The 19,022-nt window shown below is 35.3% G+C and overlaps 1 protein-coding gene across 1 annotated transcript in view; it reads left to right on the top strand.

Annotated features, from left to right (window-relative positions):
- TNFRSF19 (TNF receptor superfamily member 19) overlaps positions 1-19,022 on the top strand; it is a gene marked incomplete at its 5' end in the record, with an annotated part of 43,139 nt that overhangs the window by 10,372 nt on the left and 13,745 nt on the right. The window contains one exon of the mRNA XM_084227032.1: positions 2,498-2,583. Within this exon, the coding sequence (XP_084083158.1) occupies positions 2,498-2,583 (86 nt within the window). The remainder of the gene's footprint in view (positions 1-2,497; positions 2,584-19,022) is intronic.

Raw genomic sequence — 19,022 nt, 5'->3', positions numbered from 1 at the left:
GAATTGCAGTAATAGTTATCTACAAAAATGGTTTGATAATTACCTACTTGGTCTAAGAGAGTATTGTCTGTACAGCACCTGAGCAAAATACCTCAAACAGTGTTACTGGTGACTTAGTTCATTGTTATAAACATTTAAACATTTGAAAACATACGCTGCCACCTTCTTCAAAAATTATCACATTATTTCCTTGCATTTTTTCCCTCCTTAGGTCAATGCCTAATAATTCTCATGCACATTGATTCTTAGGTCAAAAGCAGTGGCTGTGGTTTACTTTCTGAAATTTCTTTCACCTTTCTTTTCTTCAAAATTCATAAAACATGATCCTAGCTGAAAATCATAAATGAATCTGAAAAAATTGTTTGCTGAAACTGTTGTTGTAAATCAAGAGCTGTGCTGCTTCATTTGTCGTCCTGTCATCCCAAAGCTCTGTTACTAATTTTCTCTGTTTGTACTATTAAATCTTAAGATCTCTAAAAGGCTATTCTTTACATCATTGCCAAGTTCTGATATTATAAACACCCGCCATGAATTTGTAAAAAGACAATTTTGTTGCTTTTTTGAACTGGTAATTTAACTGATAGGAGTAGTGTATGAGAACTGATTTGCAATTGTAACAGCTTTTGGTTTTTCGGAGTATATATTTCGGACATGCTTAAAAGTTCATAAATTTCTTTAGTATCTATGTTTCAGTTGTTTTATTTTATATATTTATTTGTTTGTTTTTTTAATACCAACTATCAAATACCTGAACACTGTTGAAGCTTCTGCCATTACTCCTTCTCAGGCTAGAGGTGAAATCTCTGCATTTAAAAGCACCTAGTACAGGTTTGGTAGCTAATCTTAGCTTAAGTCACTGTATGAGAAGGTGCAGCCCCAGGCATTATAGATGTTACTCACAACCACTTTTGATACTACTTGCAGCCACATGGTACATTGATTTATGCTCTTATAGCATATTAATGTATAATTATTGTAGGGCTTACTTGGTTGTCAGCAAGGAGAAGATTTTCTTCTTCTGTAAACAATATAAGCTGAATTTTGGAAAAAGAGAAAGGATTAAAAAAGAAGCCACATTAGGACATGAATTAAAGGTAAAGCTCAACTGGAGGACATGGGAATGCCTCTCAGTATTCCCATCAAGAATGCCTCCTAGATAGGTCTGTTGAGTATGTTTTAAAATGAGAGCTGCTTCTACAGCCTGAGTTTTCTGGCAGCAAAGCTGGAAACAGGAGGAAGGAGGGAGGGAGTCATGGCCATGGCAAGGGTAGTCACAGGACACCAGATCTGGATGTTTTGAGCAAAAGAACTTTAAAACACACCACCACTCATACCTGTCCTTTAGTTGATGCTGCTCAAACAAATGGAGGATACAGGTAGGCTAACCAAAGAGTTTGACTGATGTTTTACCTCTCAGCAGTCTTATTTATTTCTGTTTAGCATGGGTTTCCAATGTGCCATTGTCTATTGTTCAGCTTCAAAATAATGCAGTGAGCATGTCAGCTAAAAACAAATATTAACACATTTTGTTCAGAGTAAATGATCACAGTGACCCCTTCAGTCTTGCAGCCTATGGATCTGTTTCTGTTCACATTGATAAAGTGGGAGTTTCTTGAGCAGTTGGAAAGCTGTTTGCATTAGCTGATAAAAGCTTCATACTCTAATGGCATTTGCAGTGTTAGGAATATAACATCAGTAGAGTTAGTACCTTTTAATGTGCCACTACCACTACAGAAAAAAGTCCATGTACTCTTCTTGAACAGGCCACTGCTACTGATTCTGTCTTAGTACTAATGAATGGTCGAAAGACAGACAGACCTATTTGATTAGGAGCTGTAGGTAAGTTTTTAGAGGACGTCATATATAAAAATATGAAATACAGCATTCTAAACTTCTGCTTTTTCTTTGGAGCTGCTCTTGTTCCCTGATTGGGAATGTAGGGTTTTGCTAGTCACTGTAGTCAGTATGATCTTCAAACATTAGCTCAGTAATAAAGTTCTTGAAGAGTCTTTAAATAGAATGCCTCTGATATCCAGCCTATTATATATTTTTAGAGGTGATAATTACCTTGTAATATATAGATCAATCACCTCACTTTTAGTTTTTAGACATGTAACTAAGCTTGCATAAGGTAAGTTCTTACTGTGTGTCATTAATGTATGTTGTGATCTGTGTGGAAAATGGGATATTGATTTCTGTCCAAAATCTCCAGAACTGTTTATTTCTTCTGTGAATATAAGATTATGGTAACCATGCATTTGGACTAACAGATCTAGATGTTTTCCTCAATTTATTTTCAATCTGTCTTGTCCTATTAATTAATAGCTAATGTACTTTTGTTTACTTTTATATTCTTCTGTTTCCTGATTGTTTGCATTGAGACACAGATTGACAAAACTTGCAATTATAGAAGATTTTGTTAAAACACCTGAATTATTTTGTGAGGAATAATAACTGGTTTCGATTAACTATTTTTTCACATTCTCCTATCTTCTAGATTTTATAGGAAGACTAAGCTTGGAGGCTTTCAAGACATGGAATGTGTTCCTTGTGGTGATCCTCCTCCTCCCTATGAGCCTCACTGTAAGTGCTGGTTTTCCTGTTTTCTCTTTTAACTTTAAAGCCTGGCCAAAAAAAAATTGTCAGGCACAGTTACAAACTCTTTTTGAAATTCATTTTCTTGTTAGTTAATGATTTTGTTCATACATTTCAGCAGGTCCAGTACTATCATTGAGAACTTCCCACAAATAGCCAGTCCCTTGCAGATAAACATTCCTGTCACACCACATGGCCAGGGAGTCTTGATTCTACTTCTGATCTTGTCTTATAATTTTTTAATTTCTCTGTTAATGCCAAAAGAAAAGCAATGTTCGTAGACCCTCTGAAAACTATCAGGTAGGGTAGTATCCTTTCCTGACACCCAAAAAGATATTTGTTGATCCATTTAAAAATAACTTTTATACTACAGTTACAGTGAGAGAGAATATAGATGATAATAACTTTATATTCTTGTATACTGTTAAAAGGAAGTAAGTAATTGGTTTGTCTATTTGTTTTTTGCCAATGAGAGATTTAGAATCTCTTCAAAAGGAGAGAATCTCTTTATTCTGTAGCAGAAGCCTTGTTACTACTTCTTCCAAGACTGTTGGTGGTCTATATTGCATCATGTTTTTAATTCAATGAAAAAAGTGAACTATTCTTTTTGTGTTTATTGCTGTCTACTTTATAAAATAAAAAAATACATGTGATTCAAAATAGTTGTGTAGAAAATCTTGGGGTTACTTGTTTGTTTCTGTAATGGTGAAGTTATGTTTTAGGAGTTTTTTTCCCTCTAGTTCAAACTGGACCATTTGTTTATAGAAAGAATAAATTGTCGGGGTCCTGAAATACTTTATGCTACTTTAATAAATACACACAGTTTCTTATAAATATCCTTCCTTTTTTTTAATTGTGTAAAATTAAAATAAAACCAAGAGTATACTATTGTGCGTTAAACCCATACTTTTCAATAGTTTTATATTGTATTAACTTCATTGAAACAATTCTTCTTCAGCATTTCATATATTGCTTAAATAGTCTTTTACAAATAAACCAAACTTCCTTCTTTTTTTTCCATCCTAGTTTTAGTGCCTTTTGGGTAATAAACTTCTAAAACCAGATTTTCAAACATTTTCCACATCTATAAAAATACTTTTATATAAAAACTTTTACTTTTAAGGACTGCAACACTCAAAGCCGGTAAATCAGAGAATAAGTCAAATAAGTTCTAATGTTTGCAGCAGTAACTCATGCCCATGTATAACATAAGCCTAGAAAGTAAATTCAAAAATGTTCAAGCATTTTTGTAGTCTAGACAATATCTCAGAGCATTTAGAAAGAATGTTCTTCATATCAAACATTGTCGGGTTTGATGCCAAGAATGAAATGCTGATCTCGACTTACTGAAGTAAATCACTCAAATTCAATGAGTTGCAGAAGATATTTCTAGACAGGGTATAGACATGTCATTTCATATATGTATGTATTTTAATTCCTTCAACTGGGCAAATTCAGTATTATCCGCTTCATCTGTTTTTACTCATTTTTAATCTAAAAAAAAAAAAGAAAGTTAGTGAAATGTAAAGTGCAACAATGTCATTCTAATGGAGTATCTCTAACTTATAAATTCATTTTACGTGTTTTTTTGTCTTTTCTTGTTTGTTCTCTTCTAAGAAAGTGTGCTCTTCAAGCATGAATTCTGTTCTCTAGCATAATCAAAGAAGGGAAGAGGAAATTATCTGTCTTATCATTTGCCTTTGACTGTAGTTAGTGACTTGTGTATTTCATATTTTTCAAAGTCACAAGTTACTATTTTGAAAAGGTGATGAAAGAACAGTTGCCGAGTCTTCTGAAATAACTCAGATTGTTTATTTTATAGTGATTTGGCTTTCATAATTGAGCCTGAGCTTGGATCCTAAATGGAACCATTAGGAAGCTATTACTCATTTTAAATGGACAACAGGCAACCCCATGGAAAAGAGCATTTTCTCTGGCACAAGCTGCAGTGGTAAATCTAGATTAGAGACATTTTCATTCCCTACTCTCATGTCTGGCACACCACCTTTGGCTAAATGACAGAAGTGGAAACAGCAAAGTTGTGAGAATTGGCAAGTATTTCTAGCTTTTACAGAAGCAATAATAAAAGGTTTGAAATCGTTTAAATGTCTGTTATTTGCATAGTAACCGCCCATTAAAATCCTAAATAACAGAAATCCTACATGAAGTACAGTTGCCATATGTTGCTGTGGTTTTCAGAAGGCTTTTGTTCAGAATTTGTGTGTTGATTCTTCAGGTACTAACAGCAGCTGCCTCAGTTTTGCAAAGTGTATATGCCTTCCTCAAGCAGCCTAGGAAGTTTTTCCTACAGCAGTCCCTAAATGAACTGAAGTACTTTGGAGTTGTACTTAGCATTAAATAGGGGAAAATTTAGGTCCAAGTAAAAACTATGATACTGTAAGGATACATAAATAACGTGTGGAACATTTTACAGGTAATGCTGAAAATGTTAGTGGTCTATTTCAATAATGGATCTATTTTGATAGTTAAGACTGCATTACTTGAAGCTAAGTGGAGATAGACCATTAAGTGTGTGGGACAAGCTCTCAATGATCAGTGAACTAAGTTCTAATTCTCTGCCTTTCTTATTCTTCTCTCTTTCCACTGTGAAACTGAAAGTCAAATATTAGTGCAGCTAGCTCTTATGTTACAGATGAAAAGGAAAAGTTTAAATGTCTTGTTTCAATGAATTAATTGTCCTCCAAGGTGTGTGGCAATCTTTTGTTTGCTTAAGAACATTACCATAAGGGCACAAAGGCTCCAGCCCCCTACCTGGACTACAGGTTCATGTTAAAGCTGAGACATGGATCAAATTCTTTCTAGTAGCAGTTGATTATTACCTAGTTAGCTATAAATCTAAATACTTGCTTTTATCTCCTTTCTGTAGACATTTTAAAGCAGATCTGGTTTAAATATTTACTCATGAAAAAATGAGTTTGTGAACTGCTGGAGGCAAAGTTGAAAGGATTCTATAATGAACAAGTAAAGAGAGTATTAGAGGCCAGGAGAATTGCTATCACCTTTGTGCAAACTTTAAAGGGGGACACAATGACTTATGTGTGTTTTTAAAATGTCAGACAATTAAATACACAATTATATGGTTATATTTTAATTTACTTAGTTCAGGTAAATAAACTGTACAGACCAATCTTACGTATTTGGTCAGCATCTAAACATTAGAAATGAAAGCATGTTTTTAAAATTGTGATTTATGCTCACTTTGTAAACTAAAGACATTTTTCTCACCTGAAGACTTATTTTTTTTTTCTCATCCGAATGACAGAATATGAATTCTTTGAACTGGGAATTTGAGTGGAATTAGAATTTCTCATAGGTGTAAATTCTGAAATAGAAGGTAATATAGACTGTCCAAAAGTGTTGAAACAGTAGCATTGATAGGGTTCAATGATTCTCTTTTCTCAGTACCAATTAAGATTTGCAGAGTTCACTCTCCTGTCTTCTCAGGCACTGCTGTGCTTTCCCCACTGAAACTGCTCAGTAAGCTGGACTGTGAATCTATCTGTGATAGAAAAAGAATTAAAATAACTCCCTTCTAAAGGTTATTTTTAAGCCTAATGAGCTCATTGCCCTCAAAACACTTGTGGTGAAGTTAAGGAGAGATGTGGGAATGGTTCAGGTAACGAGCAGATTTTCTGAAGATACCATTGCTTTCTTGGAACAACCATTATGTTTTCATAGTCTGTCTTAGCAAATTTAAAAAAAACCAACCACCATTAGAAATCATACTTACCTTTTTTCAGTCATAAGAAGATGGCAGATTAAAATTGAAGCAAGAGAATTATTATGTCAGATATTCTTATGAGTGGTTCCTTTTGTATTGCTCAACTCAAAATGCAGAGAAGCCCCAGAGTCACAAGAATCCTTTAGTTTCTGGACAGGCTTTCTACTAAGCAGAAGAGGCTGTGGCATGGACCTTTTTTGAGATGTATTACAAAAATAGTTCCTAGAACTCCCACAATAATGTTCTTTTCTCTGTCAATCTAAAATCAGTGATGTTCCCCTTTTATGTGCACATTCAGTGTATCATTTGGTTGTACAAACAGTTAATTTGGAATAAATTGAGAGAGTAGAGGAAATGAGAAAATTAACACCTAGGCACAAGAGAGTATTTTACAGCCAACCAGTCACCAAAAGAACAGACTTATTTTTCCAGACTTTGCTTTTTTCTTCCTCTAGTAACCACACTGTTCCATTTATAAAAATACAAATTTTTTGCATCATGAAAAATTGCACAGGTTTTCCAGCCAAATTCATTCTTCCTTCTCCATGACTATTTCTGCTTGTCTTCCTGGCATAGATCAAGGAGCATGGGAATCTGGGGGAGACAGGATGGGGGAGGGATACCATTCCATGTGGAGCTTGGGAAACTAGCCTCTACATGTTCCAGGAAATAAACACATTCTTTGCTTCAATGAAGCAGAAATGTTTTGTTGAGTAAGTCCCAGCAGTGGACATATCTGCAGTTTGATTGTAAGATCATGTGCATTTGAAATAAACTGGCTATCAGGTCTAAAATTGCTACTTTGCCATGAACCAGATTGATTTCAATTATAAAGAATGTTTCAAACTAGAAAAGAAACAGGTTTTTACTAAGGTGTGGAATAAAAGTAGAGACTATGGCTTGTTGAGACAAAATACATAAAGAAGATCATTAAATGTGAAAACATTACATTTTCTTGAGGAATCCATAACTCTACCTGCTTTAAATTTTGTTCCTTTAAGGAACTCCCATGACATTTTGACTGCCTTACCTAAGGTTGACCACCAAGTTCCCTTTACAGTTTTCTTGTGTAGATTTATTATTAGTTACTTTCTGTAGGTTTGCAGTATTCGTTTATCTGGGAACTAAATATAAGTGTTCTGGAGCTGAGTGTCACTCTTCAAATCTACAAGGTATGTTGTTTCAGTAATGAAAAGTGCTATTTAGGGGACAAAATCTTGTGTTGTTTCCTTCTTCCTGGTGTTAAAAGAAGTAGATGGTGTAGGAAAAGTAAAATTTCACATAGATCTACTTATTTACATTACCAAGATTAGGATCTGTGACTTTGTAAACTTTCCTGTGAGTGTAATGGGTATTGGGGGTATGCAAGGACTAAACATCAGAACAAAGAAGCTGAAAAGCTAGAAATTGCAGTCTGCAGGGTTATAACTTACATTGTTTTGTAAGGGGGGAGCTGGAAGCTTGCTGGCTGCATGTGTATTCTGTAAAATAATTTCACTAGTGGTAAAACAGAAAAAATCCCACTGTATCAGCTTTGCTGCAACTTTTTATATTATTTCATTAAACATAAATATAGCTTTTTAACTTGAGAGTAACTTTTGGATGACATTCAATTCCACATTAGTTCCACTGTTTATATGGTGGATTTTTAATTTATTTGTGTCACTTTCTTCTTTCTGTTTACAGAATTTTGTGATTTTAAAGCTGTCAGGCTCCAGATAATGTTTTTCCATCAATTGAATTTTTCTGTAATTTTATTTGGTTGCTTTGTACAGTAAACTTTGTATTACTAATGCAAAGCAGCCTTTCAAGGAAGGCTGCTTATGTGCATGAGGCAAATGGCATCTGAAAGTATATAGCAAGTGAAATTATTCCTAATTATTTGGTTCTGTTCCAACATATATCCCCTTCTTATTTCAGTATTTGTTCTGATTTGAGATTACCTAATAACATCTCTCATAGTCCTCTCTGCCATTTTGAACACTGTGATAGAAAGCAGCTGGAATATTTCATAAACCTTTCACAACATTCATAAGCAGTGACAGCTAATTTAAGTACAGATAATAGCATCATTAGCTTATAAATATCATCACTGTTTTATTACAGAGACATTGCCTTCCCATTATTTCAAAACTGAAATGTAGACTTTTGTAAAAATGTGGTAAGTCAGTCTGATATTTTCCATATGTGACCTGATGATAGAGTATCTTATCTTCAGGAAGTCTGGAACAAATTCCACGAGGTGTTTAAGAGAGATGAGAATTGCTATTCATGTCTTAAAAAGTTTTATTACAATTTCATTTCTTTCACTCATCATAAAGAGACTTAGGAAACCTTAATGTTTTGAATTCATTGTCCTTGGTAATTGAGTTGGTTCTGACCCTTTAGGGTTCATGTATAACTTAGAGTCAAACAGCTCCTTTTCTTACTGTTCTGAATTTACTTTATATGTTAGGCTCCTCTTCTAAAGAAGGTTGTAAAAAAGAGAGGGGAGATTTTACTTTAATAACAGAGATATTACCACTAAAATGGGTTTAAATAGTTCTGAAGTGTTACTTAATGGAGAGGAAATTCAAATACATTGCAGTTTAATCATGTTCTAAAACTTTCCCAGCTTACTCTCATCAACTTTCCTTGCATGTACCTCTCATTTCTGTGCCTATATGTATGAAAACACTTCATTATGTAGCTTGTTAACATTACATATGTACTATGGTTAGCAGACAGAAATGGTCAGAAGTATTTCCCTCGTTTCTATCTGCTATCCTGTCTATCCTGCCTCTTAAAAAAAAAAAAGGAAATTAAAAAATAAACCCAAGCCTAAACAAACCAAAAAACACCACAAATTTTCCATAGAAGAAAATTTAGCTTATGAATTGAAATGACATTGCAAGGAGGTGCAACTCCCAAACCTAACAGAATTTCTGTTAAGTAAGCCAGACACTGTACCAAGGAATTTACAAATATTTACCAAGAAATCAAGATTTGGAAGCTGAAGCTTTCAGGGCATCCGATCAGTTGAAAGTGCTGAACTTCTGCCCACTTTGTTGCACTATCCTTAAATGTTTTCTACCATTCAGTTAGTTTTTTTTACAGTGGAAAATTTGTTTTATGAGAAAGATTTCTAATCACATCTATTACAGCTTAATTCTGCAAAACTGTAGGTGTGAGGGCTCTTCCAATGAATTGATTCACTTACTAGTAACTTCGGTAGAACAGAAGTACTCAGTATAGCATGTCTGCTCTCTTATGAAAGTCTACAGTGACCTCAAGTAATGAGTGTTTGAAATTTCTTTATCTTCTTTGAAGCTCTTACAATGACAATAAGCAAGGTCCTTATTTTGTGCCTGCTACCTAAAGTCTAGCTTAGATTTCTTTGCACAGTGAAATTTCATTTCACTGAGTGTGTTTCAAGTAGCCCAGTTCAAGGTACAAACTGAAAGCACTAGGCTAGTAGCAAATGCTTTAGGGGTGTCTCATTATAGGTAACATTAGCCCTGTCAAGCATCTAGAGGTATGTAAGGAGTAAATATTCAAATAGACCCAGGATTCTGACTCCAAAATTGCATCACCAACTTGATGGTAGCTACCTAACTGTGCAAACATTTAAAAGCCCTACAACAATTCATTTGCTCTCCAGGAGTATTCCAGTAATTCTGGGTCCAGGAGGCTTGGACACATTGCAGCTTTAGTTTAAGCTAAAAGGTTTGGTTTACCTGCTTTGCCCTGACTGCCCTGGAAGGAAGAACATATGTGTGGACTGAGCAGGGTGCTCAAAACAGGTGTATAACCGGACAATACAGACCCCATTCTCTATCACAGCTGATCCAAGAGGTAATGGAATTGCAATTTAAGGAGGCACCTCCAAATTTCTCTGTACCCTTCCGTGGTCATCCTAAGGCTTTTGCAACACTGAGCAGTTAGGTGCGCAGCTGGCGCCGAAGCCATCAGGATCTATGAGCTGATTGCCCTGTTGCTCACCTCTGAGCAGTCTGTTCTGTGGTGCCTTCTGATGGCAAACTCAGCAGAGCAGGTTGTGATAATGTCTGGGTGTCCTTTTCTTGGTGACTCCTTTGAGTGCAGAATTCTTCCCTTCCCGCGAGTGCTGACTGTGTGTTGGCTGCCCGCCAGTGCTCTGGTTCTTCCATCGCCAGTGTGTTCCTGTCCCAGGTGTGTTCCCAGGGCTGAGGATGCAGCCCAGGTGTTGCCTGCTTGGCACTGCAGGGCCTGGGACTGTTTGAGATCCTGGTTTCATTCCTTCTCAAAATAGCAAGTTGCAATACAGTCCAATACAGTTCAACAGGCTCTAAGATTGCTTGTTGAGGTAATTACCGTGTTGATAATTTTCATGTTCTGACTGCAACCCAGTCATGGTTAAATAATAGAATCTAATTTATTACTCACAGCTTTTCAAAGTGAGGGGGAAAGCATATCTGCTCTGTTTCCTGTTTGGACATCCTGATGAAAGTATACCAGTAAAACTGTTCTCTTTTTTTTGACTAGAAATTGTTCAAACAGTTAAGAATTTGAGTTGTGTTTTTGAAGTACAGTTTGGGATATAAAATAGTGAATTTCCATTTAAATTATTATCTGACTAATCAACTCAACTCTATTCCGTACTTCCTGCTTTATGTGTGTAAAGGACAGGTGATTGGGTCAGACTTTCAGTTATTCTGCTCTTTAATCTCAAATAATGGGCAGTCCTCTGTTTTGGTTGTTACTACTTTTGTATTATTAGATGCATTCAGACTGACCAGCAAGTCATAAAGGAGGTCTGTTGATAATATCCAATGGAAACTTAAAAAGCTGAATATGACACTGTAAAGGCTTTGCAAAGATTTAATGCCTTGCTTCATGCACTATAATGAGTAATCCTCTACATCAGGGAATGAATCTACACAAAAGAATCACTGGAAGACATTTTGCTGTGTTAACTGGTGTGGGTTTAGCCCCTTTTAATTCAGAAATGTATTGTCTTCTTGTCTTTCCCTCATTATAATTGCATTTACACTTCTGAAATGCAAATATTTTCTGTGTAAAAAGACAAAATATCCTTGATATACAAATAAATATTTCTGTGGAGTATGCAAGACCAGGGAATGGTTCAGTAACAGAGTTTGCAGTAGAAATATAAAGCCAAACAAAATTTGGATTTTAATGCATATTGGTAGTATTTCTTCCTGGAGGCTTTAGAAAATTTGCTTTGAATTCCCCTTTTCTCTGTGTCAATTTCCCAGGAAATTGTTAAACCTTTCCTTTAACTACATACGGTAATTTTAATATGTGATTTTTCTTTTGACAAAACGTGGTTCGTTAGATTGATTTGACACGGGTTTCCATAATTAGGGTTGTGTGAGATGAATTGTGACATGCTCTTCTGGATCAAAAGATACATAAAAAGTTCCATACTGAAGAGTTTTTACGTATGAAGGAATGCTGTAGCTTGTGCAACAGAGGAAAAATACCAAACTGGAAAAGCCTAGTTCTTTCTGAGTCCTTTCCTGCTGTTACTTTGTGCAGGCTTGTGATGTAACAGAAGTGGGATGCAGCCATAAGGTTTTCTCTTCCAGAATTGGATGAGCTTGTGTCCCACACTTGTGCCGATTGTCTCTCACAGATACTGCTGCAGTTACAAAAGGCTTTATTGCTCACAGCCAAACATCTCCTGTCATTGTACATCACTCTCTTTTAAGTTCTGAGTAAAGAACTGGCTTGGCTTTGTTGACTGAACACCTATCAAAGCACTTGGTGGTTATTACTGAGGACATGGATCATTTCCTTAATGCCTGCATTACACTAATCTCTGGATCTTTAAAAGAATTTTCCTTTTATTCTTTGGGGGAAACTGCTTTTTCCTCCCTTGCCACAGAAGGCTAGATTTCTGAGAAGAGGGAATTTTCCTTCCATTGCTTTTAACTATTATGTATTTAAGCATGGTGAATGTTGCCAGTGGCCCATAGGTGTGACAGTTGTCATTTTTGTCTGCTAAAAATAATTTCGGAATTGTAAATTTAAGTGTTATTGTAAACTTTTTAAGATACATGTTAAGAACAGAATTGTGGGTTTTTTCAGTTTGCTTTCCTAGGTGAACACAATGTATCTATATTGTTGTCATTTATCCCTTTTTAATCCTTTTGACCATGATGACTAATTTGTCTGTGCTGACAGAGTAACAGATCTCAGACAAAGAATTTTCAGATTTTACAAAAACGAATGATTAGTGAAGAGAGAGCCACATTAGGGCACTTACTGAGATGAGAATGTTGTGGCATAAACTCCTACCACATTTCTTGATTGCGGAAAATGTACAGAAAAGAAAATAATGGAAAACTAATTATAATTGCTGAACCTCATGGAAACATTCATTTATTATGACTGGGAGGAAAGAACAGAAAAATGTGAATACTTGAGTTTGAAACTTTAAAAAAATCATCTATCTAATATAAAATCTAGATTAGTATTAGCAGTCCCTACTTAGTAAGATGCTAGCAATATAAATATTAATTTATTTCAGAGTGAGAAAATATAATGCAAATGGCTCCATAATACAGATGTAAATCATAGAATAAATTAGGAATAAAAATGTCTTTTTTCACTACTTGTTCATAATCTCTGGAAATGTAATATATAAAATATATATGGTCATAATCCAGTTAAAGTAGATGCAAAGTTTGACCAAGCTGAAGTGCTCAGAATGGCCTTGGCTGTCTAGTTTCAGCATGAGAATTGCACTAATTATATGTAATTCTTTTTTATCTACTAAAGCATGTATTAATGTATTTTGGAGAGAACACTATTCCACAGTGTTCTTGGAAAATACATTTCTTGTTTCTTGTTAGGATATGATGGAAAGTATATATCTTAAAATGAAAGTAGAAATGTCAGCAAGTGATTTTTGAACAAAATTGAATCAAATTTCATTTATTTCATGAATTCCCATCCCAAGCTCATGCAGCTGATAATAGGAGTTTGCATAAGCTGTACCCATCTGGCCTTAGAAGGTTGCATCTGACCAGTTCACGACAACACATAGGGCATATTTTGTATCTTTGTTCCAACTCACAGCTGGCAACTCTGTCTGCTAATCCCAGAGAAAGCTGCAGCTGGAAATGCAAAACTACTTTTGAACTTGCATATCCTTTCCCAGAGATGTCTGAAGCCTTGGAGATGTGTTTCTTTTGTGATTCCTGTTAAATTAGGGAATTAATTGTTGCATTAAGAGTGAAGTCAGGCAATGAATCCTCAAATACCCATTGTAAGACCATGTTTTATATTACAAAAGGAAGCTAAGAATGACCAAAAATACTTAATTTCTCATGCTTTCATGTAATAAAAACTCACTGTAGAGCTCACTTCTTTATTACGTTTAAAAATCCTTGTTACAGAATGATGAAGTAATCACTATTCCCTTCTAGCTTGTTCATCTAAAATGTGAACAAGCAGTTTGCAAGCATATTTAGTTTTGTTTCTTGTCACTGTTAAGTACAGTTAGGACATTAAATTCTCAACTGCAGACTATGAGAATTTCAATGTGTTTTTTCAAAGCAGCCTACCATACTTCAGCTTCTAGTAGTAACTTGTGCAACCTTTCATCTTATGAGTCAATCCTATAATTAGTATCCTTCTTTGCCAGAGGCATACTGCATGTTTGTTTTAGGTACAGAAAGTCTGCAAGAAATTTAACTTAATCATTACTTTTTAATGTAAGAGCTGGTTAGCTCAATTACACTAGATTAAAGTGAGCTTGAAATTCCTGAGTTACAGAGAAGGGGCTAATCTGTGACCTGTAGTGAATAAGTACTATTTCCTATGGTTTTTGCCTTATGTGCACTTACTACTGTGGGTAGCCCTTCAGCCCGGGCTTGCAGTAGCTATAAGCAATTATCTATTTTCTGTATGGAGTGGATTTGCAAGGTTCTTATTTAACTTGGCCATTGGGTTATTCAAAATTATTCCAGGATTGCATGCATTGCAGTAAAGCTGCAAAATTATTTTTTTTCATTTAACTTTTACTTTATTGTTTTTAGGGGCAATCTGAAAAAAAAAAGTACTGGTTTCAGCTTTTCAGTATTTTTTAGACAATTTCTAATTACAGAAGCATTAGCTGTTTCAAATATATTAATTTAATAACATGCTTTTAAGCTGCATTCAGACTGAAAATACTGGTTCAAATGTATCTCTCATAGTCCCACAGGGAATGGTTGCATTAGCACCACTTCAGAAGCGCTGAGTTTTGGTATCTCTGGCATAAATCCATGCTGACTGTTGTGACTTTGGGCACAGAGTCCAAGCTCTGACAGGCATATGAATATAAAATACTGCTAAACAAGTGCACAGTAGTGTGTTGGGGTTTTTATTCTACTTGCTGCTGGTAGGTATTTTACTCAATGATCTTACAGGTCTTTCCCAACTTCTAAAGATTCAGTGATTCTAAGTTGCTCAGCTACAAAATTCTTTGGCTGTGTTCCACTTGTTTCTTGTTTTTAAGAAAATACAGAAGAAAACATAGAATCTATTTGGCTCAAACTTTCCATACTGCCAGCTCTCTATTAAGAGAATCATTGTCAAGCAAAAGAACACTGAAATACCACACCAGAGGACTGGAATTACCTGGAGGACTGGAATTGGAAGTAGGATAAAATGCAGTAGCCTTATAACAAGAGTTGTGTGCTGAGGACCTTAGCAGTAATGATTCATTATAAACCAACACCTCAGAGCTGGAGCAGCCTTATAGAAGAAGGGCCTAATGTTCTTACAGATCAATTGTATCCTTCAAATCATTGTCCTCTACTTTGCTCACCTTTGATTTTTTGGGTGATAGACCTCACACATTCTCACTCTCTCTGGTTCACTTGTGCTAAAACAATATACTGCCAAACACCCCTATTACAAAGATCACAGAATAATCTCACATGTTATTTTAGGCAGTGACAAAGGCAGTGCCTTTGAGGTATAGTCCGTGACTATTTCCTAAAAACATGAGCTCTTTGTTAGAGCTTTTTTAAATAAAGGGTTGTGTCCAGAAGTTTTAGTAAAGTTTCATTTCAGTCCAGTGGTATGATTCTATGTGCATATTACTGAATGGGATTTATAGTTACCCTGTCTGCATGTGGAAATTTAAGATGGAATTAGTGCACCCTAATTTGGGCATCTTAATGCTTAGCCCTGAAGTTGCCAGCCCAAACTCCCAATCAGGGGTGAGAATTAGGTACCTCAAAAGTTCAGGCAAGCCAGATAAGGTAAGCTTCACTGACTAAGGCTAAGCAGTCTTTCAAGCCTTTTCAGAATAATTACTTCTCAGGAGATTCTGTTTCTGGCTTTGTTTTAGAAAGAGAGCCTAAGGTGTCTAGCTCTGGCTTTGTCTTCAGACCTTCAGACTTCTATAGTAATGAATTTCACCTAGATGCCAATATCAGATTAGATGAAAGCTGCAATTCAGTGTTGAACGATTGTGTCTGACTCTTACTCTTTTTTTCTTTTCAATTCATTGTAAGGAGGAAAATTACTTTTTACAGTGTAGATTTTTTTTTCACTCCTGCTATATAAGTAAAAACACAAATAAAAAATTTAGAAAACCTTTTTTCTTACTTTTTGATAAAATGTCTCTTACAAACCAAAGCCCATATTCTAAGAGAACTTGCTAAAGTTAGAACATGTCAGAATTGAGGCCTGCAACCATGAGATTCCCTCATATATAGTTACTCTAATACAGGTTGTATTTACATTGTTGCATATTATTTCCCACTGGACCTTTGTTCACTTAAAGCACAGGATAGGCAAAACCTGTAATTCTGAAAATCTCACTTTATTTGCTGCGCACTATTTTATATTCCATGCAGATTGTGAGGTATTAAATACTGCTGGACTTTTCTGGGGTTCTGCCGCTGTAAAGAAGTTGTTACAGCTTTTGCAGTTGTGACTGACTTTTATCTTTTCAATGGAAGTGGCGTGAAATGTTTAACATCTGTTAACAAACTGAAACAGAGGAAGTCAAAGGCCCTCAAAACCTTTCATTGTTTCTTGACAAACCAGAGTAGGATGCCACCTTCTTGACTGTGAATATGTGTAAGGGTTACATCTGTGAGCTGGTGATCTGAAGTTCTCTCTATATGGTGAGATCGAGGGTGGTGTTTAAAACAAATCAGACTAATTACACCCTAATTTCTCCTACCCACACACCCCTCCAGCCCTCCCCATCCCCTGTAAAGAAAATTCAGGTGATTCCCTCCAAAGCAGATCTTTGCTTTGGTCAGATGAATCTCATTTGTAAAGCTTGATTTTTCAAAGATAACCTTTCAGAATGTCTTCCGTATTCCATGGCTAATTCCTACTGCCTTCTGTTAAAGAGGGGAGATGTTATGTTTCAGATTAAGTAATATAACAAAGCAAGGATCTGGTATAGAGCAGCCTTTTGTTTTGTGTAACTTGGATTTCTGATCCCCACAGCTCTAAGTGGTGAATTAATAACTGCTTTTCATAAGCTATTGTTATTTCTGATGTCAAAGCTACAGCTTTTTCATTTGTAATACAGTTTGCATGTGCATGCACACTGATGCACTGTAGGTAATTTCTTTGCAGTAAATTAGAGCATTTATGATTTCTGCACTAATACAACAAGCTGGGGATGCATGGCCAACTTCTAAAGGTGTTAAGCTCTATGTACCAGAATTTTGAAAATTTATATTTAATCACACATATTTTGTGTTACTTACCCCTGCAAAAAGGGGTTTTAAAAGGTCTTGGGATTGCAAGGTTAAAAATTTTAAAAATACTAGTAGCATTGGTTGTGCAACTCTTAACCTTAATTCAGAATTGTAATTCAGCTCAATGGAGTGTATTATGAAACTGTCTTAATTACATAAACATACTTTTTGTTTTCCCTAGTGCAGACTTATTTCTCTACCCAACATGTGCCTTGTGTGGAGAATTTAAGGTAACTTAGTGATATTTAAAAATAATTGTAAACAGGAAAAATGTAATTGCTGAGCAAGGCTAAGTCTAGTTTATTTAATTTTGCTCTGGTCTACATATCACGTGACTGTCGGCTGTGCAAAGAGGGGCCCTTACTCCCTCTACCAAAGCTTTACAATTCAGCTGAAGAGGAGAAATAAGCTTTTATCTAGCTCAGCTTCTAGCCTAGTCACTAAAACAATCTCCATGAAGGTGGTAGAAGAGTCTTCATTTCATATGTCTTGGCAAAGGGCTCTTAAGCTTTCTCAGAAGGCAGGAACATCATCATTACCTCCTCTTTCAAGAGCTGCATCTGAAAGGCATTATAAGCCATGCTTGTGATTTGTCTCTTAATTTAATTTTAAAATAAGATCATAGATTTTTGTTCTCCATAGAGTTTTAAGAGAAGTGGAGGCTTCTCTCTGCCTCTGAGCAATTTGTGGGAAGAGCAAAGTACATTACCCTTCTCCAGGTTTCTGTGTCTATAGGCTGAGCATGGTGACATAAGGAACTGTGTTACTCATATGACAGATATTTCAAATTCTATTCTGTATTTAACCTTTTCTTCACACTGTATAGGAAGTTTGTGACCTAATAGAGGCCTTTAGCTTCCCAGATAGATTTGTATTTTAAAATTACGGATTTCACAGCTTAACTTTTGCGTACTTATGCCTTGTCCCTTTGTCACTTTTCAAAATGGATACCAAAATACAATGGCATCAATATTTTATGTGTATTGACTTTAGATTACCCTGAATTATCTGCAATCTGAAAGTTGTGGGTCTTCTTTTTTTTTATTTCTCATAAATTCTCTCGATTTGGAAATAATCTTTTAAAATTTTAATGTAATAAATAGCCCAGTGTTGAACACACATGCACATGTGTGCATGTATTTCCAGATCTCTTTGAGTACTAATTTTTTTATTATTCATATCTAATAACTAGGCTCTTTCTGCATGGGATTTCTAATACTTGGAAGAAGTCCCTTGGCATTTATATTTTTCATATTTGGTAGCAAAAATATTAGTACATTACAGAGAGTTTGAATAGTGAAACCTAACTATCTGGAATTTGTTTTCCTTTCCCAGTTATTTCAGATTTTAATTTTAGGCCAGGAGGCAACAAGGTAAAGCTACTAAAACTTTATTAAATTTTCTGGTAGATGCTGGAGCATCTAGATGTCTGGACTAGATAAGTTATTTGGCAAATTCAAGAAGCTGCTTTTTGACCAAAATAAGGAAATTATTCCTGCACCTAATTTGATATTCAAATAGAGTAGTTTTTCTTAATGTATCACTTATTGGTATTTTTGGTTTTGAATATATAATCACTATTTTCTAAAGCTTTAGAAACTTTATGAATTAATTATATCACAGTATACTCTGCTATTCTGATGACAGCTTGCAAACAGAAGTAACATAGTTGAGTGCTGTTACCTTTACAAAGAATTTTTAAAGCAAGGACAAAAGCCATAGTTCTTGAAAATGTACTGCATAGACATATGCAATACTTATTGCATAGTGATGTTTATGGAAATTTGTGTCAACAAACTTAGGGCACAGTCTTGCAATCATTATGAAATCTTTTGCTTTACTCCCTTGGTGTTACCACAGCTGAATCAGGATAAGGAGGGAAATATTTGGGAGAGAAAGTGAAGTGTTAGAAACTGCTTCTTGTTGAATCATAGAAAAAAAAACTCTTTTATGATTGATTTACATGTAATTTCTTGCTTTAC

This window comes from Fringilla coelebs (genome assembly GCF_963513975.1).
Source record: "Fringilla coelebs genome assembly, chromosome: 2".
Classification (NCBI taxonomy): Eukaryota; Metazoa; Chordata; class Aves; order Passeriformes; family Fringillidae; genus Fringilla; species Fringilla coelebs.
Note: the sequence above shows the minus strand (reverse complement) of the source record. Positions and strands in the feature narration are given on the sequence as shown.